General features: G+C 46.2%; 1 protein-coding gene across 2 annotated transcripts in view; it reads left to right on the forward strand.

The window, feature by feature from the left end:
- SPTY2D1 (SPT2 chromatin protein domain containing 1) overlaps nt 1-16963 on the forward strand; it is a 268481-nt gene extending 251518 nt beyond the window's left edge. For both annotated transcript variants that reach the window (XM_069223758.1, XM_069223759.1), the window contains one exon: nt 15411-16963. In XM_069223758.1, the coding sequence (XP_069079859.1) occupies nt 15411-15513 (103 nt within the window). In that variant the 3' untranslated portion in view covers nt 15514-16963. The remainder of the gene's footprint in view (nt 1-15410) is intronic.
- The last annotated feature ends 854 nt before the right edge of the window (nt 16964-17817 follow it).

Raw genomic sequence — 17817 nt, forward strand, 5'->3', positions numbered from 1 at the left:
TTAATTTGCTTTCAAAATAAAATGTTCACTAAAAAAAGCAACTACGAAAAAATGTTTTGCTAAACTACTGTGTAATTTTAGGTAGCATTTCTTTGAAGAATCATTTAGTACAATGTGTTGTTGAATGTTAGTATTTCCGAAAAATATTAATAACGGAAAGTCAGTGTAACCTGTTTCAACAAGATTATGGGAAACATGAAAATAAACAAATATTGGCAAAGCCAATAGATCGGACATTGGTGGCCAGTCTTTTAGTTTTGTCAATGCGTGTCATGTATTGACATGGCTTTTATAAAAGTTACTGGGCCCTCACTATTGTAACAAACATTGGCAAAAGCAAAAATATGTTTGGGTCTCAAAAAGCACACATTGCTACAGTAGTTCCTGACACTGAACAAAGCTACTTTGTGTGCGAAGAAGAGCTAGTGAAAAGCAATAAAACATGCAAGTTAGTAGGTTTGCACAGACTAAAGAGGGCATTCCAACTCTGGAACTAATGCTTACTACTACCTCCATCCTTAGTATGTAGATCTTCCGGAAGGTGGCAAAATAGGGAAATTTCTAGTATTTTAGTCCTACTATATAGTATGAGCCCCAGCATGTTCAGAGAGGCTATTATCAGAGGTCTTATATAATGACTGCAATAATCTGTTGTCGTACTACATGGCATCAAAGGGACAAGTAGATTTTTTTACAGGACAAGTAAATTCCACACCCCGGAGGATGCTTCAAACTCCTGTCCCATCTTGTTGGTACCAGTTATATTATGGGTCCTACAAATGCCCCTCTGCATTTTATGCATGCTCATGTCATTTATTATTTTATAGCACTCATGGGCAGTAACCACTTAATCTTGCTAAGGTTAAGACAGCCTGCTTGGGATGTAGTACGCTGATCCCTTATCCTGCCCTTTTGAGCACCCGGTATACTTGCAGGCCCCATACATGCATCTCAGCACATTATATGGAGTAGGTATCCCAAGCTTATGATTAAGAAGGCCTTTTAAATATTGGAACGTGTTTAATTGATATCACCCCTTTGTATTGCCTGTATACTCAGTTTATAATTACTATTATTGTGATGTTAAATGTATGTCTTGATAATGTTTGTTTTTAATTAACTAATAAGCTAATTTTATTTACCTGCCAGTAGAGTGAACTTGCTTTTACCTGTGCCACTGGAGTGGGGCCTGCCGGCCCCCTCATGTAAATTTCCAGTGCTGTGTGATGAGAGAGCCAGGCTCTTGATTCTTGAAAGGTCACTGTTCAGAGGGGAATGCCCATCTCTGAGGAAGGAGATGGGGCTGATAAGGGAATCATAAAGAGAAGGGCTGAAGGGGCTTTATAAATGTTTGATTGGTATATATATCATTTAGACTGGCATTCAGGTGTGATCCCTGAGTAATTCCCATGGAATGTTGTGAGAAACTGCTTTCTGGGCAAAGGGCAGGACAGAAAAGTTGTCTCTTTATAGGAGGTACCCTTGCAACACAAATCTCAAAGCATAAGACATGAAATCACATTTGTGTTTGGAAATGGATTATAAAAAGGGGAGCTTGAGTCTCAAAACTGGTCAGCCATCAAACAGTCAGCTGTGGGTGTACCTCAATGGGGAGAAGCTCAGCAGGACATCAGCCTTGTGTGATCAGGGTTGGGGATTAAAGTATAGCAGTCTCCCAGCTGGATGAGGTGACATTACTCTGGGACACCAAGACCACCTGCCTTGAACTTTGAAGCACCAGTGCCTGCCTGCTGAGAGCAGAGGACCCTGGGAAGAGAGCACCTGGACGGAGCGAGGCCCAATGGTGAATCCTGATGAGTAGATCCCCAGTGCGAGGTGAAGTAATCACTTTAGTACTTATCGGGCCGTCTGCCCATGCCTTTAGAAAGTCATCAACCCCATATGCTAGAGGAGGCTGCTGTGAAGAAATTGTATAGAACCAATTGGCTCATCTTCTGAGAAAAGTTGGCAACCTTGTATGCCTGAGGAAGCCACCTTTAAACTATTGGTGTAGCTCCGATTGGGCCATCTGCCAGTGTGCTGACCCATAAGTCTGCAACCCGTAACGCAAATGGGCTGCTGTGAAGGTAGTGCTATGGTCACACTGATCTGGCGGTCTGCCAGTGGGCTTCCCAAAAGCCGGCGACCCCGTATGCCAAAGGGGGCTGCTGTGTAGAGCAAGGGCTGTTACCCTGGTGCACCATGTGCCACAAGGGAGGACTGTTGCAGTGTATAGTGTGTGACCACAAAGAACAGCGGGTGCTGACCCGTGTGGCCAGAGCCCTCATTGGAACATCAGAATCTGAGTGACTGCCCTGACCTGTCAGTGGGATCAGAGGAACTTATTACATGATCCTAGGAGCCCTGCAGATGACCAGCCACCATTCCTGCAGAGAGGAGACCACCACTTATTGCTGGCAGCTGCTTCAGTCCACCACAGCGCTAAAGTGATGAATGCTCCCGGGGCCTTCTGTATTGCAGCAGTGGGAGAGAATAAGAATAATCGAGCAGGAGAGCCCATAAGGGAACTTGCTCTGCCGCATAGCTTTACAGTGCTGGATCACTTTGACTCCTAGAAAGGTAGAGGGAAACTCCTAAGACTTGGACTCATAGCGGGCCTAACCTGGATTTTACCCATCATAACTGGGCAATGACCACTGGCAGTAAACAGAGAAATTGGATCCGGATCTCTCCAGGGGAACACTAGAATGCCGGCCTTAGAAGTGTTGTGTATATTGTCTGTTTGGTTTGTATTTTGCTTTGTTTTCATATAAGATTCTACTTTTGTCATAAAAGGGAGTATGTATGCCATCTTCTCCCTCCCCAACTACACCCCCACCCCCAAAGTTCAAACCCTCCACTCTGCCTGAGGCCTTGAACTATCGAAGCCGTGCTACTTCTGAGAGTCATGTGCTGGAAGAGTACTTGGCCCAGGTGCTCAGGACCCGTGGTAGATTGGGCCCTTGGACTTTAGGAATAAAAGGCCTCTTCCTCCACGGTTGGGCACAGTAACTCCTGCTTGCCATGTTGCCCTCTGAAAGGGGTTGTGATACTGGTGCATTAGCAATGATATATCCTTGAATCATTATCTGCTGCCAAGGGATTTCCCTCCTAAGATAGATAGGAGAGAGTGTTCTTTACTATGTTTAATAATTACCTAATCCTGTTGAATTGGGCAAAAGTGGAATCTTTCTCTCTTAGATACCTCAATCAATCAATCAATCACTATACTTGTAAAGCATGGCTAGTAACACGCTAGGGTCTCAAGGCGCTGGGGAGGGTTTTTTCTGAATTGTGATAGAGTGGGAGATCTTCTGAGGTGGATGGGAAGGGAGTTCCAGGTCTTGGTGCCGTGGTGAGAGAAGGATCTTCCTCTGGCTGTGACCTTCCGGACACGTGGGACTGCGGCAAGGGCGAGGTCGTCAGAGCTGTCTGGTGGGCGTGTAGAAGTGGAGTCTGTGGTTGAAGTATTCTGGTCTGGCATTGTGAAGGGCATTGTAGGCCTGTGTGAAAAGTTTGAATGTAATTCTTTTGTCTTTTGGGAGCCAGATGCATGTCCCTCAGTAGGGCGAAGGTGTGGCTGTGTCTGGGGGCGTTCTTGATGAGACGGGCGGAGGTGTTCTGGATGTGTTGCAGTCTTTCCTGTACCTTGGTGGTGGTTCCGGCGTAAAGTGCGTTGCCGTAGTCCAGGTTGCTGCTGATGAGGGCCTAAGTGACTGTTCTTTTGGATTCGGTTGGGATCCGTTTGAAGATCTTCCAGAGCATGCACATGGCGTTAAAGCAGGCAGAGGAGACTGCGCTGACTTGATGGTTCATCGAGAGTTCTGAGTCCAGGATGAAGCTGAGGTTCCGGGCGTGGTCGTGGGGGCTGGAGTGCTTCCGATGGCAGTGGGCCACCAAGACATGTCCCAGTCTGAGGGGTTGTTGCCGATGACGAGGACTTCTCTTTTTTCGGTATTTAACTTGCGGCAGCTCTCCTTCATCCAGGTGGTTACTGCCTTCATTCCGTTGTGGAAGTTAGCTTTGGCTGTGTGTGGGTGGTTGGTGAGGGAGATGATTAGCTGTCTGTCATCGGCATATGAGACTATGTTGAGTGTGTGGTGTCTGGCGAAGGTAGCTGAGGGCCATGTAGAGGGTGAAGAGAGTGGGGCTCAGAGAGGAGCCTTGCTGGACGCCGCAGATGATCTTGGTGGCCTCTAAGTAGAAAGAGAGGGTGGGCAGAGACATGGGCTGGAAGTTCTTGAGGTCTGCGGTGGGTTTCTTCAGTAAGGGCTTGATTTCAACGTGTTTCCAGATTTCTGGGAAGGTGGCGATTTCGAAGGAGCGGTTGATGATGTGCTGGAGTTTGGGTGCGATGGTGCTGCTTGCTTTGTTGAAGATGTGCTGGGGGAAGGGGTCGGAGGGAGAGCCGGAGTGGATGGAGTTCATGATGTTGAGGGTTTCTTCGTTGGAGATGTTGGCCCAGCAGAGTAGGTGGTGGGGGTTTCGAGGATCTTCGATGGTGTATATGACCGTGGTAGGCATGGGATGGTTCTGAGTAGGGAAGCTGTTGTAGATGTCTGCTATCTTGTGATGGAAGTAGGTGGAGAGCTTGTTGCAGAGTTCTTGTGAGGGGGGATGTCTGTGGAGTTCGCCCTGGGTTGGTCAGTTCGCTGATGATTGTGAAGAGCTCTTTGCTGTTGTGTGCTTTTTTGTTGATGCACATTCCTGGAAGATGTTTCTCTTGGTGGTCCTGATGAGCTGGTGGTGTGTATTAATGGCTTTTTTGAAAGCTTTGTGGTTGGTGGGGGTCTTGTCGGTGTGCGCTTTTCTTTATAGGTGTCTGCAGCTTTGTTTGGACTCCTTGAGGGTGGGAGTGAACCAGTTGGCTTTCATTGATGTGCGTCTGTTGAGGGTTTGTTGATGGGGGGGCTAAGGTGTTGGTGCAGTCTAAGATCCAGTTGTTGAGGTCTCGGGCAGCTGAGTTTGTGTTGAGGTCATCTGGGGGGTGAGTTATTGAGGCTTGGTGATCTTGTTCCAGCTCCTGCGGGCGGTAGGTGAGCGAGGTTTCGGTCGGGGGATTTGCTGAAGGTAAAGTGTATACAGTGGTGGTCTGTCCATTGGAGTTTGGTGATGTGGCTGATGAAGATGTTGTTGCTGACGGTGAAGATGGGGTCAAGTGTTTGTCTAGTGGAGTGGTTTGGTGAGGTGATGAGGTTGCTTGAGTCGAAGGTTGGCGAGGTTTTCGAGCAGCGTTTGAGCTGTTATCATTGGGGTTCTCTAGGTGGAAGTTGAGGTCCGCGAGGAGGCTATGGTCCACGGAAGCAAGCGCGTCGGTTGTGGTGAGGTCGGTGATGGTGTCGCAGAACGGAGGCTGGGGACCAGGCAGCCTGTAGATGAGGGTGCCCTGCAGAGTGGTGTTAGGGTTGGTTCCAATCTGGAAGTGGAGGAGTTCCATGTTGGTTTGTGGTGTCTTTGGTGCTGGTGGACAGGCGCAGGGACTCTTTGTGGACGATGGCGATACCTCTTCCGGGCGGTTTGTGCGGTCTTTACGGATGATCTTGTAACCATCAGGGATGGCAATGGCGATGTCCGGAGCCGAGAAGGGGTTAAGCCAGGTTTCTGTGAGGAAGGTGACATCTGGGGATGTTGTGTTGATGAGGTTCCAGAGTTCGATTGCATGCCTGTGGATGGAGCGTGTGTTGATCAGGATACCTTCTCCCAGACAGCTACCTCTCCATTAAAATTGTTACTCCGGAAAAGATCCTATTTATGGGATGTACCCCAGAAGCATATTATAGGGATATTGCACGTCACTGAGGAGTTTCACATAGACACACAAGACTTTCTAAAGTCATGGAATTCCAAGGTGGCTAGTGTCGAGACGGGGCCACTCACCTGAAAAGCAGGATGTCTGCAGGGGCGGTGGTATGGCCCACCCCTGACCTCCTAGAACACCTCTCAGCACTTCCTGGTAAACACAGAAACCCCGGCAGGTGTCCCAAAAGGAAAGGGGGAGTGGAAGAGAGAGAGACAAAACACTGCCACGTCTTGCCCGTCCAGCCAGGCACCCTGTATCTTCGGGGGCAGGTTGTTGTTGAAAGAGTGATAGTAGAGTTAGTGCACTCAACTTCCTTGAAACTGAATCTCTTTCTGAGATGGGCTCGGAGTGGCAGAAGAACACCGGGATGCTCCAGCACTTTTCCTGGACAATAGCAACTGTTGGCACAATTACAAACACTGCATTACCAAAAACCCAAACTGAGTACCATAACAATAAGTACTGCAACACTAGGACTGGCTTCAGAGATTCACTGTTGCACATTACAATTGGAACTGTGGTTGCACTTATCATGCACAAGAAAGACAAACAAGGGCATTAATTATATCACATATAACTTTCCTGCATGCATAGGGTTAAACTAAAAGGAACAAAAACAATCCAAGAAATACAAATGTCCACTCTGGGTTTAAATAGTTAGGGTGTCACAGTTTGGTTTTGTTTCACTGTGTGTGTGGAAAAACCCTTCAAAAGCAAATTCCTCAAACCTGAAACACAGGCAAGAATGACACAATTTAAATCCAAGAGTTATGTTATTAGAGAAAGAAAAGTCACATAAATGCTCTTTTAAATTGCACTGTCACTTTTTGTAGTACTTGAGCTCAAGCAGATTTCCTGAAGCACATTTAGGCAAGTAACTACAATAATAATGTAGAATGTTCAGTAATGCATTTGTCTCTTCAAGATAAGCACTCTGCTAAAATACGAGGTCTGAAATACACCAGCTGCTCTAGGAAAGCGCAGCGATTAAAGAACAAACTCCCTGGAGAATACTAGTCACTTAGCTGCAGTCTTTTCCGGAGTGCTGGAGGAATGCCTGGTGTCAGCTAGTACAGGAACGAAGAAAATAATTGCCTCAAAAGTCCTGAATACGAGGATGACAGCAGGTTCTGGACTGCCAAATCAAATGCTGAGATCAGGAAGCAAAACAAAGCCAAGCAGGGAGGCATGATTTACTCTGCCTATTTATAGCCAATCAGGAAAGCAGTTGAGTTTCCACATGTGGATGAGTCACCACACCCAATTAGAAGCACATGTCTACACCTGCTCACATTAGCAAACAAGCATTGGTAAAACAAGCATTGTAAAACCAATTGTGTAACACAGCAGACTGTTTTCTTAGAAACATGAAGGTTTAACCAAGAACAGAGATATGATTTAACTGTAATCCCTGGGGATGCTGACAGATAACGCAGGAGGCACCTTAGGGATTCTTGACAGCTAGCAGTATCCTTCCTAAAGTACTGTTGGAGTTTGTTATTCCATATAAAAGATGAGAGTTTTTATCTTTCACAGAATATTATTCTACATAGTATGTGGTATGTTTCTGTCACAGTACACTCTCAAGTTGTCCATGGTAAAGTGTGAGTAACTTATGTAGTCTTGCATTTTTCTTTGTATTCTAGACTTGTAGTTTTGTATTTCTGTCAAACCAGCAAGTCCAGTAAAACAGAAATGGATTCACAGCCCATGCCTGACCTGGGACAAATCACAAACCTTTATGGGGGGGCTGGGGCTTTGTCACCAAAGCATCTTTCAGCAGGATCAAACTGGGACGGAAAATAGGCCCAGGCACTAAAATACAAGTGGCCCCCATTAGTGAATTAGAAAGCCTAAATGTGGCTCATGTTTACAAATTGGGGCAGTGTGAAATTTTAAAAGAATGAAACAGAAGTGTTTTGCAATGTATGAAAAACTGCATGGATTTAAGCTTGCTGCAGACAATGTTTGGTTTAATATTAGGGAAATCGGCAGTAAACCCGGCCCAATAGACCATAAAACAGGTTCACAAACATTAAAAGAAACAGAGCAAACACTGACCCGTCATACCAGCCCATCAGGCATTCGTGATTGCCCTATAGGCCAGTCTGACTTCAGACCAATATGAAAGACTAACATCAGCATCATCTGCTACAGGACTCCTATAAGGTGGATGGTATGTGGGAGGGGAGCCATGAATCCCACCACAAGTATGGAGTATCTGACAATTATGCCCCCCTACCCCGCGCTCTCTCGTAATCAATTATGGCAAATGAGTAGTGATGCCATTTTGCTAATGCAGGCATGTTGTGAAGTCTGAACACTGTAGTTGAGATTATTTATTTAGCCAAAAAGTTGCCTATATATATTTCAGAAAAATATTTTTGCCACTCTGGTTGTTCAACCTTATGTGAAATATTCTGATGGATACTCCTATCCTCGGATTCCTCACTTCATTAATATCACTTAGATGCCAGACTGGATTGGGAAAACTTGCTTCTGATGGATACAACTACCTGTGGATTCCTCACCTAATGAATACTCCCATGGCGCCAGCATTCTACGGAAATCTTCTTCCTAGTCTCTGCACGTCGACGAGGACGTCACTCTAGCCCACGCGACGCCGTCTGACGTCATACAGGCAATAAGAGGTCCTCGACGACGTGCCGACGTCAGTTCCCTTTTTTCCGTGCATTCGAAACGGTTATCTTCGAGGGAGCAACTGTTACTTTTGTGGTTACAGTGTATTTTTTGCTGCGTAGTCCTTCTCTGCAGTAATAATGTCGCAGAGAAAGTCGGGTTACAAGCCTTGTCGAGAGTGTGGGGGCAAGATGTCAGTTACAGATCCTCACTCCGACTGCCTTTGGTGTTTGAGCTCCGACCACGACGTCTCAACTTGCGATTCATGCCAGCACATGAATCCGAAGTCCCTCAAGGAACGTGAGGCTAAGTTGTTTATGGCGAAGTCGAAGAAAAAAAAGCATCACAAGAAGTCTTCTTCGCCAAGGCATCGGCGTCATCGAGACTCCCGGCGCCGTAGAGATTCACGGCGCCATTCAAGCAAGGAGACTCGTTCCAGGTCGCCTTCGGATCGGCGCCGGAGGACTTGGGAGGTCAGTCCCACGGTCACGCCGCATCCGTCGACGCCGTTGCCCTCTCCGGCGTCACCGACTTCACCTGGGCAGGCGTCGGTGATTGAGGTGATGCAGCCTCTTGTGTTGTCTCCGGCGTCGCAGACGTCGAGGTCGGGGTCGCCTCCGATACAGGCACCCCAGTGTCTGGCTTTTCCCACCCCTGGAGCCGATAGTACCGCATTCCTAAATGCGATGTATACCATCTTCCAACAGATGGCTCCAGGGGGTGCTCCGGCTGGTCCTTTGGCCTTTTCATTGGGTGATCCTGCGCCTCTACGGCTGGCACCCTTTATGCCCTTTCTCCCTTTTGGGAACGTGGGCTCGGCGCCCGCTCCGGTGGCTTCAGAGGGATTGGCCCCGGAGATTTCCATCCCGTCGACGTCGGGATTTCGTCCTGTGACTCCGGTGGGTCCATCTGCTACAAGTTCTCTTCGTCCTGCTCTTTCATCAGCGTCGAAGTTGCCTGTGGCGCCGGATGCGGCGTCGGTTGCTTCTGGGGATCGGCGCCGATCTTTGACTTCGGCGGAGGCCATGTCGACTCCGCGTATCGAGCAGAGGCTACATTCGAGGAGACGGGCTCTTCGTCTATTGGAAGAGCAGGAGTACCAACGAGTCCTGGAGGAAGGAGAACTGGAGGACTCTGGTGATGGACTGCATGGTCTGGATACAGCCAGTGGGCTGGACACTTCCCCTGAGTGGGATCTTTCGTCTCCAGGGGAATATACGGAGGAGGCGGCTTCCTTTCACGCTGTAGTACGGAAGGCAGCTAACTTTCTGGACCTGCCTTTGCCGGTGGCAGAGGCGAAGCAGAATCTTCTAACGGAGGTGCTACATCCGGCCTCTGCTGCAGCGGAGCCTCTCTTGCCGTTTAATGAGGCTTTGCTTGATCTGGTGCTAGAGGTGTGGAAGAGGCCAGTATCTTCCTCAGTGGTTCATAGGGCTGTGGCCAGGAGGTATCGAGCTGCGCCATCTGACCCTGGCTTTCTTTCTAGACACCCTACACCGGAGAGCTTGGTGGTGCAAGCCTCCTGTTCATCAAAATCAGCGCCTGGATCTTTCCCGACGGTGCCTGGAGACAGGGACTCGAAAAAGCTGGATGCGGTCCAAGAAAAATGTTTCATCCTGCAGTCTGGCGTTGAAGGCCACCAACGCAACTTGCATTCTGGGGAGATACATCCATGCTCTTATGGATGACATTTTGTTATCATTTACGGAGCTTCCCCAGGGTCTTTTGGATGTTGTTTCGGACGCCCAGGCTGCCGCGACCCAGATTATTCAGTCTGGGCTGGACACGACCGACTCGGTGGCTAGGGCAATGGGCACGGCTGTGGTGGCAAGGAGACAGGCCTGGCTCCGTAATTCGGGGTTTTCTGTGGATGTGCAGTCAACCCTATTGGACCTCCCGTTTGATGGGGACAAACTGTTTGGGGCCAATTGGAGCGATTTAAGGAGAGCAGGGCCACAGCCAAATCGTTAGGGCTCCAAGCTCCTTCTTCCTCTGCCTCTTCCAGATTTTTCAGGAGGTTTCGTGGATTTGGGCGTGGCTCTTCCTCCTCTTCCTTTCGGGGGAGATTCCAGCAACCTGCCTCTTCCCATCTCTATAGATCTTTTAGAGGGAGAGGTAGGGCCCGCACGAGAGGAGCCTCTCAGCAGCACTCTGCCTCTTCCTCGTCCTCTGGAGGGGTGCAGCAGGGAAAGCAGCCTTAGGCTTCCACCATTTCCCACTCACTCCTCTCCTGTAGGGGGAAGATTATGGCATTTTCTCCGCAAGTGGAAGACTATTACAACGGACACTTGGGTTCTCAGTATTGTGGGAAAAGGCTACACCCTTCCCTTTCGGGAGTTCCCGCCCCCCATCCCGCCTCGCCCATCTTATTGTTCAGAAGAACACCTCTTGTTGCTAGAACAGGAGGTACAAGTCCTCCTTTCAAAGGGCGCGGTGGAGTTGGTCCCAGAGCAGGAAAGGGGTCGAGGTTGTTACTCAAGGTATTTCCTGATTCCCAAGAAGGATGGTCGGTTGAGACCAATCCTGGATCTGAGGATCTTGAATTGGTTCCTCAAACAGGAAAAGTTCAAGATGCTGACCCTAGCTCAGGTGCTTTTGGCGTTTAACAAGGAAGATTGGATGGTGTCTGTCGACTTGCAGGATGCTTACTTTCATATCCCGATACTCAAGTCACACAGGAAGTATCTCCGGTTTGTGGTAGGATCGCAGCACTATCAGTTTGCGGTCCTTCCGTTTGGTCTTACTTCAGCACCTCGAGTCTTCACGAAGGTGATGTCGGTGGTTGCGGCAGAGCTCAGAAGGAAGGGGATAGCAGTATTCCCTTACTTGGACGACTGGTTGATCAAAGCCAAGTCTCCGGAGCTTGTGTTGCATCATCTGCAGTCAACGACTCAGTTGTTGTTCGACCTGGGCTTTTCGGTGAACGAGCCCAAATCTCACCTGGAGCCCTCTCAGCGCCTCCTGTTCATAGGGGCAGTACTGGATACAACATTGAGTCGAGCCTTTCCTCCGCCTCAGCGGATTCAAGATATTCAGGAATTGGTTCCAATGTTTCGAAGTGGAGCGGTAGTTCCAGTCCTCAATGTCCTTCGTCTGCTCGGTCTGTTTGCCTCCTGCATTCTGTTGGTCACGCATGCTCGCTGGCACATGAGGGCTCTTCAGTGGTGCCTCCGAAGGCAGTGGTCTCAACACAAAGGAGATCTAGAAGGTGCTGTCAAGATCTCCAGAGATGCTGCTGTGGACTTGAAGTGGTGGATTGCGAGCAACAATCTTTCACAAGGAAAGCAGTTCGCGCAGTCGCCACCAGTGGCCACGGTCGTAACGGATGCTTCCACTCTAGGGTGGGGAGCTCATCTGGGGGATCTGGAGATCAAAGGTCTTTGGTCTCCAGAGGAACAGATGTTTCATATCAATCTGTTAGAGTTACGGGCTGTACGTCTGGCTCTCAAGGCCTTCCTCCCGTCCCTTCGTGGTCAGTCGGTACAGGTCCTGACGGACAATACTACCACGATGTGGTACATAAACAAACAGGGAGGAGTAGGGTCGTACCTTCTCTGCAGAGAAGCTCTTCGATTATGGTCCTGGGCAAAGGACCATCAGATTTGCTTGGTAGCAAATCATCTGGCCGGGGTCTTGAATGTACGTGCGGACGGTCTCAGTCGCCAATTCTCGGCAGACCACGAGTGGCGTCTCCATCCAGATCAAGCCCGTTTGATCTTCCAAAGGTGGGGGTTTGCTCGGGTAGATCTGTTTGCCACTCTGGAGAACGCGCATTGTCCGTTATTCTGCAGCCTCCAGTATCCGATGCAGGGAGCGTTGGGGGACGCGTTTCAAATAACCTGGTGCGGCCAGTTGCTTTACGTGTTTCCTCCCATACCCTTGATTCCTCGAGTATTGAGGAAGATTCGCCAAGACCGGGCGCTAGTCATCTTAATAGCTCCGGATTGGCCAAGGAGGGTGTGGTACTCCGACCTTCTCCAACTCTCAATGTGCCATCCGCTCCGTCTCCCTTTCAGGGCAGACCTCCTCTCGCAGTCGCAGGGGCAGGTTTTACACCCCAACCTCCAGAGTCTGCACCTACATGCCTGGAGATTGAACGGGGCAACCTGAGTTCCTTCTCTCTTCCGCCTGATGTAGTGGATGTTATATTAGCGGCCAGGCGACACTCCACTAAATCTATCTACGCTAATAGGTGGTCTAAATTTGTTGCGTGGTGTGGAGAGAGGCAGATTGATCCCTTACATGCTCATCTATCGCACGTTTTGTCTTTTGCTCTGTCTCTAGCGCAGAAAGGTTGTGCAGTGGCTACCATTAAGGGTTATTTGTCGGCCTTGTCAGCCTTCATTTGTCTTCCAGACCAACCATCGTTATTTAAATCCCCTATTGTTATCAGATTCTTGAAAGGTCTTCTAAATAAATATCCTCCAAAACCATTCGTTATGCCGCAATGGGATTTGTCCTTTGTCCTGACTTTCCTTATGGGGTCTCCTTTTGAGCCTATGCATTCTTGCCCCTTAAGGTATTTGGTTATAAAAACAGTTTTCCTAGTAGCTATAACATCTGCAAGGAGAGTGAGTGAGTTGCAGGCCTTATCGGTAAAGCCCCCTTATACAACTTTTTATGGGGATAAGGTGGTGTTGAGGACCAAGGCTGCTTTCCTCCCGAAGGTTGTTTCACCGTTCCATTTGGCTCAAACAATTACTTTGTCCACGTTCTATCCTCCGCCTCATCCTTCTAAAGAGGAAGAAAGACTGCACCGTCTGGACCCAAAGAGGGCGTTGAGCTTCTTTATTGATGGAACAAAGGATTTCAGGCTGGAGGATCAGCTGTTCATCGGGTACGTGGGCAAGAAGAGAGGAAAGGCAGTCCACAAGAGAACACTCTCCAGGTGGGTTGTTCTTTGCATTAAAATATGTTACTCTTTGGCAAAGAAGGATCCTCCTGAGGGCATTAGAGCTCATTCCACCAGAGCTAAGTCGGCCACTTCGGCCTTGGCCAGAGGTGTTCCTGTGGTCGACATCTGCAAGGCCGCAACTTGGTCGTCCCTTCACACTTTTGCGAAACATTACTGTTTGGACTCTGAGGTCAGAAGGGACGGCCTTTTTGCATGGTCAGTGCTGCAGGATTTCTTGGTTTGACCATTTAGGCACCCGCCACCGGGCGTGGTACTGCTTTGGGACTCTATTCATTAGGTGAGGAATCCACAGGTAGTTGTATCCATCAGAAGAACGAGTTACTTACCTTCGGTAACGACTTTTCTGGTGGATACATTAGCTACCTGTGGATTCCTCACGGTCCCACCTGCCTCCCCGTTGCCTTTCTGGTCTTACCAAGTAATCCTTGAGTGCGCTCCTCTTGGTCTTCAAGGTTGCAATAGATGTTGTATATATGGAGACTTGTGTATATTTATCTGTATATATATATGTATATATCTTTGTGTATATACATGATTTGCATATATTTGTTCGTTTAAAAAAAAAAAAAAAAGAGAGAGTTATATTAAATTTACAGCTATTCATTGCAATATTGTGTATTTTACAAGGTTATGGGATGTTGCCTTGCTCTTTCATTGCATTGGGTTGTTGTTCTCATGCACGTAAAAAATGTTGGTACTGACGTCGGCACGTCGTCGAGGACCTCTTATTGCCTGTATGACGTCAGATGGCGTCGCGTGGGCTAGAGTGACGTCCTCGTCGACGTGCAGAGACTAGGAAGAAGATTTCCGTCGAATGCTGGCGCCATGGGAGTATTCATTAGGTGAGGAATCCACAGGTAGCTAATGTATCCACCAGAAAAGTTGTTACCGAAGGTAAGTAACTCGTTCATTAACCCCAGAGCTCAAGCTTGACTCTAGTGCCTGCTTGCCTGGATGTCATGTTATGAGAGCCGTACATGGCATGACCCAGCACCCTAATGTCACTCCTTGTTTCTTTACACTTTGATGCAGATTCAGAATTGTTCTCCGTTGATACTATTTTCAACAAATTGTTTCGCAGAGCTCCTGGGGGTGCTATCCCATACAACTTCTCATACATATAGCTCCTGTTGCTCTCCGGGTTCCTCTGTGGACCTCCACAAGGTCTGCACAGGTTCTTCACTCATCTGCCAGCCTCCCTGTTCTAAAGAGTACTGTTGCACTACTTTTTTCGCTTTCGTCAATCTCCTCTCTGCCTCTGTGCATGGAAAAAATGGGTTAGGAACTAACAGCAGGTTGCTGGGGTTGCACCATTTAGTGCTCTGTAAAGTAACATCCGGAGAGGCTCTGGGGTCAAGTTGAAGTCATGATGCTACCTGCTGGTGTAGAAAAGGCATTCCAACTTTCCTGGATCCATTGTGATGCCAGAGAGAGATTTGTGAGGTTAGGACTCTCCAGGTAGATTGAATCCAATAGAAATGTTATTGCCAAAGATAAGTAATTTCTTTTTGAAACATGAGATTTAAATTCATTGGTAAATAAATTCATAGAAGGCAGTCAGTTATTGGTCAGATCTACAACATAGCTGAAAGGTAGGGAGGTTAGAACCTCTTCTTTTCAATCAAACTGAGATGCAAAAATAACAGCAATTCTTCCAAATCCTAAAATGAGACCTACTATAGGGGCAGCTTCTCTCTAAATATTAATTCAAGTGAGTGACAGTGTCTCACGAAGACTAAAATTTTGCGCTCTAAGGGACCTTTGATACTGACATTTTCATTGATTTCATATGCCCATTTCAAATGTATTTGCAACAGCAGTTTTCCTGCAAAATGTTTTAGAGAAGAAGAAAAGAACCACCGAAAAGGCTCCTAAACGTATGTATACTTCTAATAGTCTTATTTGCCATGAACTTTTACATACTAACACTTGTCTGAAATGAATGTGAAATTAAATGTTTTTTGATTTGTAACCTTAATTTTGTTTTTGGAAAGGCTACAAACAAAACTTGAAAAAGTTAATAAATGTGTTGCTTGTCTTTGTTATCCTTTGCAGCTTACGGCTAGGTGTACAAGAAGACCTGGAAGAGTTGAGGCGTGAGGAGGAAGAACTGAAAAAGAAATTCAAACAACAAGCAAAGAAACTGAAAAAACGATAGCAAGAAATCTGCTTTTTTTTATGTTTTCATTGGACTTGTAAATTTATTTATTGTTCTCACTTGTTTTTCATATTTTCCTTAGAGCTTTACTTAGTGTTTTGAAATGGAAGATTGAGGCCTCTCACATGAGCTAAAACGTCAGAAAAGCACACCCTTTTGTTTAACCACAAATATTTATTTGTAATGTAGCGGAGGAGTAATTTAAAAACAATTGTGTGTAAATAAATTGGGCCCTTTATTGGAATTGTAAGCACTTATGTATTGGCTAATGGTGCCAACAATTCTGATGGGATCCCCCTTTGCTGAACGTTATTGTATAATTTTAGTTTGATCCTGTATGAGAAATGTTAAATGTGTGTTGATCCTGAGTAGTTTTGTACTCTGTCTTTTTTAAGCAGTTCTCCACTTTAAGTAATACATTGTCTCGCGTAGTATGAACATGTGTACTGCAGCTGGTAAACGGGTAACCTGAACTGCAGCTGGTAAACGGGTATAACACGTGAACTGCAGACAACTGTTTCAACACAGTTAAAAAACATAGATTTAAGCAGTAGTGTGAGATGAGAAAGCATCTCAGGTGTTAGTTTTTCTTATTATCCCTTTTAAGACAAAGGCATACATTTGGTGCTGCTGTCATACATTTTTCTATTCCAAGCACTTTGATTGAAAGCTATGTCTTATACCCAATGCATAAAATAAGCGTTTTGAGTGGACATACAGTTCATTCCTTGGAATTGTATTTAAAGATCCCTTGGATGTGACTCCTCGTTTGCACCTCTCTGTTGTCATGGATTCCCAAGCGTTCTGTGACCGGCTGTTAAAATTGTGCTTTGCAGCCTACATGGATAATACCTATGCAGTTTGTTCATATTTAAGTCTACATGCGTACTCACACAAAGCCAGAGTAAATGGAAAGGGTTTGGCATTTTGTTTTACAATGGTGTATCTCACTATTCTGCAATACATCTTTTCATTAATACCTTTTTTGTACCGTTTAGAACCGAGAACAGAAGGTATCTGAAATAAAATTGATGCATATATATATTTATATATATGTATATTTAAGATATATGATATATTTAGGATGTGATACTTGTCACAGAAGCTAAATGTGAGTTAGTTCTAAAATGATATCTAATGTTAGAGCCTGCATGTTACCAGGAGACTTCGCTCACTCCCCCCGGCCCTCTTTGCTACACACAGACTGATTTTTCCATAGGTAAGATTAACTTGCACTTTAGAAATAATGAACCACTTTACATAAATTAAGTAGATGAGAAACCGGATGCCTATAAAACTGAGCTTTTGAGATTGTGTGGGGGATGAGGGGTTTTCTTGAGAAGCTATTGTTTTATTCTGATGTGGTAGTTGAATGAATGGAACTATATTGTATGTTTCTGTTGTGTAGCTTTACACAGTGTAAATATTTATATAAAAAAAAATCGCAGTTCGCTTGCATTTTCCCTTTTTTATACTGAAGCTGATTGTGAATAGTGTGGAGACCTGAAAACGGATGCTGTTTTTTCTTTGGGGGGGAAAAAATTGTCCAGCCTTGCTCCCTTACCCCAATTACAATTGCCGAATATCTATTAATGAAGCAGAATTTAGTTTTTAAGTTTAGCGTTATGGAAGAAACGTGTTCCGGGTCAGTAATCATTGAGAATAGTGTGAATCCTAGCATTCAGAACGTTGTGCATGCTCAAAGGCTTTCACATTTGTTTTGCATCTTTGATATTACTGTTTAGTGAAGACGTCCCCAAAAGCCCATGTTTTTATGGGATTTTGAGGAAGGCTTTTCTACACGTAGGCACATATTGTGTTATTTGCTTAGTTTTTCTATGCATGATTCTGGTCAGTTCCACAATTCACCAAAATTGTGTTAACTCATTTCATAGGTGCAATTATAAGTGTCTGTGCTTCGTTAGAAATGGAGTGATTGCGCACCATCTGTCCAAGACACTGTGCTTCATTCTCAAAACTGTCCGGTAAATTTGTTTAGCAAGGTCTTGCAGTCACAGATGCACTGCAAGTTTCACTGACTGGCATATATGCCCCTTTTCCTCCATTAGCTTTGTCGAGCCTCGTTAGGTGTTCCTATTCGGTTACTACCCACTTTGTTTTTCTATGAGGACATTCAAATTCTGTGTAAGTGTTAACGATTTTCATGAGTTCAGATGACTTAGCAAATTTCGCAGATGCTGAAACAAGTTTACACATAGATTACCAACCTTGATCATTTGATGCCAGTGCACTGTCTCTAAAAAATATAGAAGTATGAAGTGTCATGTTTTTTTTAAATTTTCT

Source organism: Pleurodeles waltl, chromosome 3_1 (assembly GCF_031143425.1).
Source record: "Pleurodeles waltl isolate 20211129_DDA chromosome 3_1, aPleWal1.hap1.20221129, whole genome shotgun sequence".
NCBI lineage: Eukaryota > Metazoa > Chordata > Amphibia > Caudata > Salamandridae > Pleurodeles > Pleurodeles waltl.